Genomic DNA, 10,922 nt, shown 5'->3' on the forward strand with positions numbered 1-10,922 from the left:
TGAGTTCTCTGAACTTGAGAAGCTCAGCGAAGGGCAGTGTAATGCTACGGTAGAATCGCTTGGGCTGGGAATGTTCTCTGCGTGTTTTGCAAACTGTGAGAAAGTTAAAATGCCAGAGGACAGTGAAAAATTTAAAATGCAGTACAATGCAGAACAATAAACAGCGTAAGAATTAATCAAGTGACCGGAATCACCGAGAAGTCAAGCCTCCAAAACATCTGGGAGAAAAGGAAGGACTTTGCCTGATCCTAGCTAGGTAACAAAGAAGGTGCTGAGTGGAGGGGGAGTCCTGAGAAGGTTACCTCTTGTCACCTCACACCTGGCTTCCTTCAGCATGCGGGGCTGCAACAGAGCACCTGCACAGGTGTGGGCTGGTGGAGGCCAGCCCGAGATAAGCCGGGATAGATCCCCCCCTTCCTCCCCCAGCTCTTCTCAGTTTGGTGTGGGGCACTGGAACTTGCCAGCTGCTTAAACACTCGCCCGCTTCAAGGCTGCCTTTGTTTGGCTTTGGGGCCGATGGCACCTGCTCGCAAATACTTCTGCTCCCAGGGACATCATTGGCCCTGCTTGGGCTGATCGTTTTTCCCGAAATCCTTTATTTCATGAGTGGGAGCAGCGTGGGAAGACCTCGGACTTCTCCTGCAAGGTGCCAGGCCAACGTCTTCCGGCCAGTCCGTTAAACCCCCTTTCCAGCTGGGGGGGGTGGGGGGAAGTTGTGCGAACCCCCCGTTGCACAACTTGGCACTTCAATCACGCGCCTCGTAAGATGACCCCAGAGAATAGAAACTACACAACCAATAAACCAGGGAAGGAGAACGTGTATGCTCCCTCTGTGTTGAACTGAACTCCCATCAGCCCTCAGCATTGGCTCTGCTGGCTGGGGCTTTTGGGTGTGGTAGTTCCCGAGAACAGGAGGGCTACATGTTCCCCCCTCAGCAGAGCAAAGGGGGAGGTGCGCAGCGGCAAAGCACAGGAGGAGCAGCAGAAATCTCGTGATATTTGGAGCCCGGAGGAGCAAGAAAAGCACCCATTTTCCCTGGCGTCCAAATGCAAGCCGGCTGGGTGCCTGGACGAAGGTTTTGAGGAGAAAGTGCTCCATGGATGAGGCGTGTCCTTAAAAAAAAGACCCTCAGCCTGGTGGTTCTCTGCCAAGGAGAGTCCAAGGCATTTTGGGTACCGTCCGATGTATGTTTAGGGAAGCAGACTGCCCCATCCGGGCCAGCGGTGCCTTCTTCCACGCAAGTGTCCGTGAGCCACTGCCTTCCCTGCCTCGTGGGGAAGGACAGCCGGGGACTTGCTCCCGTCCCGTGGCACACTGCCGTTCTGGACTGGCCGTTTAGTCCTTCCTCAGCCATAGAGACAGGACCCCCTTCCACCAAACCTGAAGCCGCCGGGAGTGCCGAGCAGGCGGCGGGACACGCTCCGTCCTCCAGCGCTTTGCCGCCTGAAGCAAATGGGTCACCGCACGAGTGGAAGGCTCGGCCCAGCAATCCGCCTTCTCTCTAGAGTGGAGATGTCGTGTTCCCCTCTGTGCCCCAATTTCTGCCCCTCGACCATTACTTGAAAGATGTCACTTGAAGCAATGTCTTCTTTTGCTTAAACAGGTGCCAGGGAAGCAATATGGGCCAGCGACTACTTGGGAAGCCCTTAACCCCTTATCGTCTTTTGCTCTTGGTACAATGCCAGACCAGACGCCAAAAAGCAAATGACTGCTTTGAACCGATTGCTTCTTCACAATCTCGATGGCAGGTTACGGGCCTCCCGATCCGTCCGACTCCAAGCAAGTTGTGTGCTTGGCATCGCATCCTTATTTGTTGGCATGCTATTCATTCCGTGACATGGTAGATTTTTGCTATGCTCCCTTTGTTAATTCTTTGCCATCAGCTATGCAAAATGCGAAGAAAGTGGGAAAGAGCGTGGGGAGAAGGAGCTGTCGCTTCAGTTAGCGAGTCTCAGCTTGTCTGGGTTTGTTTCCTCTGAGGAGGCGTGTGGAACCGCGTGTCCACAGACCAAACCTGGCTTGCCTGAACTCCAGGTGCTGCTTTCTGATGTTAGTTGCCCCCCATTTCTGGCTTTCACACATTATTCGCCAGCTTCCCAGCAATGTATCCTCCGTCCAAAAGGTCGAAACGCCTCCCCAAAAGCTCGTTAGTGGCAAGAACTGGCACTCCCTGTACTTCTGGCCCTCCTCCCGTGGCCTCCAGGCTCTGCTGGAAAGGGCCCCCTACCAGTTTCTCCAAACTTTGCCTCGTGGCTGGAAGAAGTTCAACAGCCTTTCTGTGCAGGACTCGGGCCCTACAAGCTGGAGGTGCCTCCGGAGCGATAGCTTTCCTCGCTTACTTGGCTCTGACTGGCAGCAGCCCTGCTGGCCGACGTTGAGGACTGGACCTGGGGCCCACGGAGTGGCTGCTTTCTCCTACCAAGCTCTGGCCTCACCTGCTTGCGTCCTCCTCCAGTCCCCCCCTCCCAAAAAAGAGGAATCTCAAGATCTGAAATGCATTAAGCCAGTCCATCATTTCCAGCTGAATAGATCTGAACAGATTCTCATGGAGACTGTGCAAATGTTGGACTTTTTAAAGCCGCTCTCAGGCTTCCAAGGTCCAGATTCTGGGGGGGAGGGGCATGTTTATTCTTGGGGGATCCACACGATCTCCCTCTCTCTGCTATTCCGAGCGTTGGCTCAAACGCCTCCTGACCTGCCCGGGATCAACCCTTTGCCAAAAGCAGGGAGCTGACCTTCCATGCGGCACTGCATTGCAGAAGATCAACCCGCTGATGCAGCAGGATCACCAGGATCCCCCACCAGGCTCCTGCTCCATATTCCGGACTACAGCTCCCAGTGCTCTTGGCCGTTGGCCATGTTGGCTGGTGCTCACGGGGGCAGAAGACTGGGGAAGGCTGACCGCCCCTCTGCCAGTGTCCTGGTATCTCATATCCACTGAGTGCTAATTTTGCAAGGTCAGATTACAGCCCGTTATCACACCTGGGTTTGGTCCACTGCCTCCTGGACCGCAGCCAGGCCTGTCCACTGATATAAAGGCCTCCTGCTCCCTTGGGACACCCCTGCTTCATCAGTCAGCCACCATGTTCCCCCTGGTCCTCGTCGCTCTGCTCCTGGGCTACGGTGAGTCCCTTTCTGGGTGGCGCCCACACCAACCAGAAAGATGAATTCTGGGGGATGAATTCTGCCAGTTTTCTGCACTGGGTGTGTCACTCCATCCAGCTTCCTCTGATGCAGAAGTGCGGCAGAATTGCCCTTCCTTCAAAGAGGGAGCTTTCTTCTGCTGAAGCTCCATGCTCAGAACGGAGACTCACACAGAGAGGCATCACTGAATGTGCTGTTCGAGGGGCACGTCGCTCTTTCATCCTTTTAAAGCATGACTTTTGGGGAAGTAAGAGTGGGTTGTAATTTGGAGGGACAGGAAGTCCTTGGGCTATCAAAATGGTGCAAAGTTCTAGACCAGAAGGCCACCGGATTTTACTCAGTTCTGTTATCCATGCAGTGCAAAAGGGGAGCTGCGGGAACAGGGAAGTGAGATTCAAGCAAAAAACACTTTCAAGGGGTTGTCTCCAAAGGGGCACCAGCCTTTGAGCCAGTGAAATGCACAGAGGCACTGGAGACCAAACTGAGGAATAAATAGCACCGCAGACCGTGTCTGGAGCCATGGCTTAAATTTTTAAAGCATGTGAGCACAACATCAGAGGGTATGCACAAGTCCATCCTCCCCAGAGCAGTCCTCTCGGGGGTGGGGGGTCACAGTTCCCTTCCCCCACAGCCAGCACTCCCAGTGGCCTTCCTCATTTCCCCAGCATTCTAAACAGCTGGTTTAAGTTGCAATTTTACATTTTACCTTTATTGATGGACTGTGTGGCTTCCTATCCCGAGGTTTTCCTCTGTTGCATTGTGTGTGTTGTGTTGTATTTGGCAACTGCAGGATTTTAAAGGTGCACTGCCCTGATAGCTTATGCTATTGGAAGCCAACCAAGTTATTAAAATGGGTGATGAATCATCCATGGTGCACGCTGCTTCCACATTGCTCATCTCTCTCTCCCCCCCCCCCCCCCCCGTCCCAAACCCGCTGCGTCTCCCAGCCCACAGCTGTGGCAAGCCCGCCTATTTGCCGAACGTTTCCCGTGTTGTCGGGGGAGAAGATGCCAGACCCCACAGCTGGCCGTGGCAGGTAACGTGTGAAGACCAGAAACTTCCTTTGGGGAACGGGGAAAATGTGTTTGAAGGGGCGTGTTGTTGGTTTTGGGAACATCCTGTCACCAGAAGCCGCTGATTTCTCTGCAAATACGACGAGGCCTGGGCTCTCATGGGGGCCCTCCTTCCCCTTTCTAGTATGGCCAGGCATCTAGAAGCTGCGGGGAAAACAAAAGGCCTCAGCTTTCTTCCTCCCTGGCTGGTGATGGTCCAGCTCTGCAGAGGCACAGAACGGAAAGAAGGTGGGGAATATATGTTGGGAGATCCTGGGACATTAGTGGGAAGTTCCAGGATCTGCCTAAACACCTGGCAGCAACCAAGCAGCGTCAGGACTCTGGATTTTGGAATCTGGGTGGGTTCCATGGCAAGGCAAGGAAGCTGGAAACAACCTGCTGAAAAACAGGTTGCCGTGGGACACTTCATCAGAACACGGAAGGAGTTTGTGCCACCAAGTAACCCTCCTGCTGGCGCAGGGGTGCTTAACCCAGGGCAACCCAAGCTACCTGGGGCTCCAGTCCCCGCCCCCCGAGGCCGCCATGCCCCCTTCCCCGACCCCACCACCTTTCCCCCAAATGCTGATCATTGGCTGCCTTCCCAGGTTTTATACTTCCCCGTTCCACTGAAGAGGCCGCAATGCCTTAACGTCTCGCTACTGGCACCAGGAGCTGCAGGTGCCCTTCTTGGCGTGTGAGACAAGTCAAGGCCATCAGCTCCCGGCATTCCTCAGCCAACTGGACATTGCTGGGCTGGCTGGGGAATGCTGGGAATGGTACGGCTTTTTTCCGGCCAAACAAGTCCAGGATTGCGATTTTAAGCTCTGAGGTTTGCAGTGTTCCCCTCCCTGCTTGCCTTCAACCTGCCCCACCCAGGGCTGCTCTGAATTTCTCAGCCTCTCCCTTCTGAACATGAGAAAGCAGGCCACTCGTGCCGGAGGGGCATCCTGGCGCCCGCGCTCCCAGGACCTGCTGTCCGCCGGGTGCAGCCCGTGCCGCGTCCAGGGTCCTGGGTCGGAAGCGGAGCGAGTCAGCTCCAGCAAGGGTCTTCCTCCCAGCGCCTCCTGCAGCCGGCATCCTCCTGTCTCGCTTTCCAGGTCTCCCTCCAGTACGACAAGAGCGGCGTCTGGGCTCACACGTGTGGCGGGACCCTCATCGCCTCCGGCTGGGTCTTGACCGCTGCTCACTGCATCAGGTCAGCGAGAAGCCGAACGGGCCGGCAACGGGCTGCGGCACAGCACAGCTTCCCCCAACCTGGCCACCTTCTCGCACTGGACTACCGTACCCATCATTCTCTCTGGGGGCACATTAAGTGCGGGGGCACTTCTCCAAATGTATCAGGGTGGGAGTTCTCACACAGCTTCTTTGCCTCGCGATTCGCCCTTAGCGGTGGTCGCGACGCGTGCTTTCCTCATTCTTTCCCAAGTGTTCCTTCATTTTGTTCCTTCATTTTTGGTTCGTTTTTCCGGCTGTCACAGCAGCTGCTTTGGCAGCCGAGTCAACACCAGGCACCACGCGCGCATCTGAAGGGACACGGCAGCTGCAGCACCGGCAAAGGGCCGGAGGACATGCAGGGAAAATGCGGCCAAGTGGCCTGTTTCAGAGCTGGGCAGGAGAAAAAGAGCAGTTTCCAAAATAAATACCCCCCAACAGTCTTCTGAGAAAGGTCCCCTTAGCACTAGTGAAGCTAGAATCCTGCCCGGAACTGGGGGTGAGGGGATGCGCAACCATTTTACCATTTCCGATTCAGTCTTTGTGTTTCGGTCAGAAAGTGGTATACAAAGTTGCAGGTTAAAACTACTTAAATATAGTTTTCTGTATTCCCTGCATCAAATTTGCTCCAGAATTCCAAATTACCTCCTCTTCTTCTTTCTGAAGGGGAGTTGAATATCTGTTCATGCCCCACCTTGCTATTCTTTAACTTCAAAAAAGCAAACACTGGTGAAATTCTGCCACTTTCAAAATCAACAAACACGTTTCGTGTGCTGTTTGGCACCAGGGCTGAGAAGCAAAGGACTCCAGGGCCCTGAAATAGGGGGCACAGCATGAGCGCCCCAGTTCTGGAATAAGTAGATGGAATTCCCAGGACTCCAGGAGAAGCCACACGACAGAGGGCAGATCATCCTCCTGGAAAAATATAGGAACAGCACGGATGATGGTTGCTCTTCCCTTAGGGACAAAAATACACCACCCGCACAGGGCAAAGGGTGCCAGGGAGCTTTCGAGAAAGCGGCCGTCTTGGAGCTTTTCTTTCCCTCTCGCGCTGTGCAGCTCCAGTCGGACTTACCGCGTCGTCCTGGGAAAGCAGAACCTCAAGGAGGAAGAGGTGGGTTCGGTGGCTGTCGCTGTGGAGAAGATGATCGTGCATGAGAAATGGAACTCCTTCCTGATCATGTAAGTCAGAGATCCCCAAAAGAAAAGGGGGCCCCTTCAGAATCCCTGCCCCCCCTGATTTTTAGACCCCCTTTGGTTCTTCTCTGTTGTTATTATTTTTGGTGTCTGGCACGCTGGCATGCCTTGACCTCGTATGTATTTAAATCCGGCTTTTCTCTTGCTTCGACACCAAAAGCCGACCTCCTTTGCGCGGTTCTGCTTTCGTCACTGCCGCACGAGTGTTTGCAGCTCTTCTCCCCTTTTCCAGCAATGACATTGCCCTGGTCAAACTCGCCGAGCCCGTGACGCTGAGCGACACAATCCAGCCCGCTTGCCTGCCCCCTGCAGACAGCTTGCTGCCCCAGGACTACCCCTGCTACGTCACGGGATGGGGACGCCTCTGGAGTAAGTGGATTCGTCCGCCCTCCTGCCGGTCGTCAGGGAGACGTTCTGGGAGCCGGGCACCGGCCGGGATGCAGGCCGGCGGGTCGGGAGGCCGAGTCCTGCAGGGAAGGGTGCGGGTCCTTGGCCACGCGTGACCTTCCCCGCGCTTCTCCTCTCCGCAGCCAACGGGCCCATCGCCGACACGCTGCAGCAGGCCCTGCTGCCCGTGGTGGACCATCAGACTTGCACCCAGAGGGACTGGTGGGGCTCCCAGGTCAAAGACACCATGGTCTGTGCCGGAGGGGATGGCGTCGTTTCCGGGTGCAATGTAAGTTTCCCCTGCTTCTTCCTCATGGCCGCTGAAGGGGCTTGCCCGGGTTTGCTTCTGTCCGTGCGTCACTCTCATGGCTAAAAGAAGGAGCCTTGGCAAGTCACTAGTCCTGAGAGTGGAAAGCTGCCCTGTAACAGGTCAAACTGGTAGTCCATCCCGGTCAGAACTGCCCTTCTACTCCAGCCTCCCTCTTCAAGTGTGTTGGACTACAATGCCTATTGGCATTGCTTGGCTGGGGCTGCTGGGAGTTGTAGTGGGAGATGTCTACGGGGCACTAGGTTGGAGAAGACCGGCTTGCTTTGACTGGCAGTGGCTTCCCAGGGTCTTGGATCTTGCCAGATCTGGAATTAGGGATGAGGTGTGAAGAGAGAGGGATGTAACATTCAGTCTGTCAGGAACTCACCTCTCTGTCTCAAATATCTGCAAATAAAAGGACACCCTCCAAGTTTGCATAGCGTGGGGTCAGAGGGCTGAGTGTTGCCCTGGGACCTGGGAGGCCCGGCTCGTAGCCCCCACTTGGCCACGAAGCTCTCTGGGGGACTGTGGCCAGTCATGTATTCCCAGCCTCGCCTACCTCGCAGGGTCGTGTGAGGATAAAATGGAGAAGGGGAGACTCATCACGGGCAGCTTGGGTTCCTTGCAGGAAAAAGGCAGGCTCTAAATGTAAGAAATAAACGATATAGATTTCTTTGTGAGCGTGGGTTTTCTCCCCAGCACGAAACCTTCCCAGAATGTGGAATTGTAAGCAGAAAAGCGCCCAGGAAAGGGTTTCGGTAGAAGCTCTTATTCCGTAATATAATTCGGCATGATGCGCTCAACAATCAACAAGCTGGATTTCTCACCAACGTGATTTCTGGGTTCAGGCAGCATGACAACCCCACACTCAGCCCTTGAGCAGGCAGTGAGTGTGGGTGGGTGCAGAATGGGGTGGTCCTGCTCTTTGAACCCAGCTGAGGTAATCAACCCACCGTTCCACAACCCCTGAATTCTTTTCATGGGTTGTTTGTGCCTCTCAGTCCAGGCTGGGTAGCGCAGCTGGGTTCAGACAACACAGCAACCCACCCCAACCGTGCTGTCCAAAGCTCGTGCTGATGGTGGTGTCCCGCCCGCTCCCGTGGGCGCTTCTTTAGCGTGGGTTTGCACCCCTCACTGTGGTATGAGAAGGAAGCAAGTGACTAATTAATATATATTTTGATATGCTGTCCTTTCCTTGTTCCAGGGAGACTCAGGGGGTCCTCTGAACTGCCAGGAGAAAAACATTTGGGAAGTCCATGGCATCGTGAGCTTTGGCTCAGGCTGGAAATGCAACACTTCCAAGAAACCGACGGTTTTCACCCGGGTGTCTGCATTCATCCCTTGGATCACCGAGGTGAGTCTCTCCTCTTTGCACAGCTGGTCTTGGTTCTTGGAGTGACACAATCAGCCACACTTCCTTCTCCATCAGAACCTGAACGTTGAGTTCATAGACTCCCAGTGGGGATGTTCAGAATTTGAATGGAGTCCTGTGCTGGCATTTCTTGATGTGCTTTCGCTTTGCGGGTCGAAACCCTGTTTGGGGATGGTTGTCTTTATAGTTGTCATGTGCCATCCAGCTGCCTCCAACTTATGGAAACCCGAGCAATGGAAGCCCTCAGAGTGGCCTGCCCGTGACAGCCCCACTCAGCCGCTGTCAGCCGCAGGCCGTGGCTTCTTGGATGGAGGGGGTCCCTCCTATAGCTGGTCTTCCTCTTCTTCGGGCTTCAACTTGCCCCAGCCCTGCTGGACCTGCCCAGGGGGTTTGTCTTTCTCATGATGTGCTCACCTGGATCTTATCTATGCCATCGCCTTCCCTTGCATTGGCTCAAGCCCTGCTGAGACATTCCTGCTGGGGACAACAAGATAGCGCTCAATGTGGACAAGGGCAAGGAATGGGTGTCGTAAGTACAGGTCAGGGGACAAGTGGCTGGAGAGCAGCACTTGTGAAAGGGACTTCAGGTGCTGGTCGACTGCAGGCTAAACACGAGCCAGCAGTGTGATGCGGTGGCCAAGAGGGCGAACGCCACCCTTGGTTGCATAGCCAGAAGTGTTGCTTCTACATCAGGAGAGGTATTACTGCCATTCTGAATGACCCTGGTGTGCCCGCAACTGGAGTATTGTGCTCAGTTCTGGGCCCCTCATTACAGGAAGGATATGGCCAGGCTAGAGTCAGTGCAGCGAAGGGCCACTAGGACAGTGGCCAGTTTGCAGGGGAAGCCAAATGAGGAGAGACGGAGGGAGCAGGGTCTTTTCAGCCTGGAGGAGAGGAGACTCCAAAGGGATCTGTTGGTGGCATATAGGTGTCACATGGAAGTGGGTAGAAAAATGTTTTTCCCTGTGGAGGAGGGCAAGACGCATTCCAGTGAAGCAAAGTTCAGGGAGCCAAGGTTCCATTTGGATGCCAGGAAGCACTTCCTGACATTTAGGACCCCGAGGGTCTGGAACAGGCTTCCCCGGGAGGTGGTGGAGGCCCCATTGGTGCGGGTGTTCAAGGATAGGCTGGACATGCACATGGTAGGCATGTCACGAGCGGAGCTGGCTGGAGCTGGGGGTCAGACTAGATGGCCCGGGAGGCCCCTTGACTAGCGCTCTGTTTCTGTGTTTCTGTGTTCCACTCCTACGGTCCCAAGCAATCCAAGCTCTACTGCACATGCTTGGAATTCTGCTTTGAAACCTCACACCAGACATACAAAAGTACCCCTGCCCCACGGCCCACTGCAGGCTTCGCACCCTCACACACAGAGGTCCCATCTTGCGTATGGGCCTGTTCCACGTGCTTGGGAGGGTTCTGCTGAAGGAGCTGCATAAAGGAGGACGTTGCAAGCCAAGGTGGTGCCGGGCAGGTGCTCTCCAGGGCCTGCTGGCCGGCCAGGCTGCTGCCCAAGCAAAGGACGAGGCGGCACCCCGTCCCGTGCCACGTGGCCAAGCTGCTCAGACTGGCAGACTAATCTCTCCCACGCGCCGGCTGTGAGGCTGCTTCAGGGCCACGTGGCGCTCAGCAGGGCCCAGAGCTGTGGCCGCCCACGACCCTCGCCGCCCCCTCCCAGCGTCCGCTGCCTGAGGTCACCGCTTCGCTTTGCCCATCGGCAGGGCAGCCCCGGTGCCTGAGGTGGCAGGGGAGCAGCGAGAGCAGAAGGAAGAGGACTTTTGGGGGAGCAAGGCGTCCTTAGCATCAGAGGGCGGAGTTGGGGGAGCAGAGATCATGGCTGGGGTGGATTAAAATATAAGGAAGGACTGAGGAAAGAGGAGCAGGGCTTGGGGGGCTTGGAAGGGGAGAATGGGCCCCTCCCGCTGGAAGCAGAAGCAGCAGAAGCAGCTGCTGGTTTTTCTAAGCCATCCAGAGACTTTAGTATTGGTGGCATATAAAAACTGAATGAAGAATGAATGAATGAATGCATAGACAGTGTGAAGAGTGAAGGAGGTGCATCACTGGGTTGATGGAGCTGGGGGTCAGACTAGATGGCCCGGGAGACCCCTTCTGACTCGCTCTGTTTCTCTGTTTCCAGTGTTTCTCCTCTAGCATGAAAGCTGGGAAAGAGGTCCTAGTGGGCACAGCCACTAAGTCAGGGAAGGGGAATCCAAGCTGCGGGTGGGAGAGATAATGCCCCACCCAGCTTTCCAT

The 10,922-nt window shown here is 55.3% G+C and overlaps 1 protein-coding gene across 1 annotated transcript; it reads left to right on the top strand.

Moving 5' to 3' along the window:
- Positions 1-3,995: 3,995 nt before the first annotated feature.
- LOC123034718 (chymotrypsin-C-like) lies at positions 3,996-8,726 on the top strand. The gene is made up of 6 exons (XM_044452306.1): positions 3,996-4,181; positions 5,295-5,392; positions 6,469-6,591; positions 6,839-6,975; positions 7,137-7,282; positions 8,505-8,726. The coding sequence occupies exons 1-6, from the start codon at positions 3,996-3,998 to the stop codon at positions 8,697-8,699; spliced, it is 885 nt and encodes a 294-aa protein (XP_044308241.1). The 3' UTR covers positions 8,700-8,726.
- The last annotated feature ends 2,196 nt before the right edge of the window (positions 8,727-10,922 follow it).

This window comes from Varanus komodoensis, unplaced genomic scaffold, assembly GCF_004798865.1.
Source record: "Varanus komodoensis strain SLA01 unplaced genomic scaffold, ASM479886v1 scaffold71, whole genome shotgun sequence".
Taxonomy (NCBI): Eukaryota; Metazoa; Chordata; class Lepidosauria; order Squamata; family Varanidae; genus Varanus; species Varanus komodoensis.

What these genes read in the sequence shown, in the direction of transcription:
- LOC123034718 (XM_044452306.1), top strand. Translation starts at nt 3,996, where the DNA reads ATGGGTGATGAATCATCCATGGTGCACGCTGCTTCCACATTGCTCATC. An exon ending in CCCACAGCTGGCCGTGGCAG is followed by an intron (nt 4,182 to 5,294) that starts GTAACGTGTGAA and finishes CTCGCTTTCCAG; the next exon opens with GTCTCCCTCCAGTACGACAA. An exon ending in ACCGCTGCTCACTGCATCAG is followed by an intron (nt 5,393 to 6,468) that starts GTCAGCGAGAAG and finishes CGCGCTGTGCAG; the next exon opens with CTCCAGTCGGACTTACCGCG.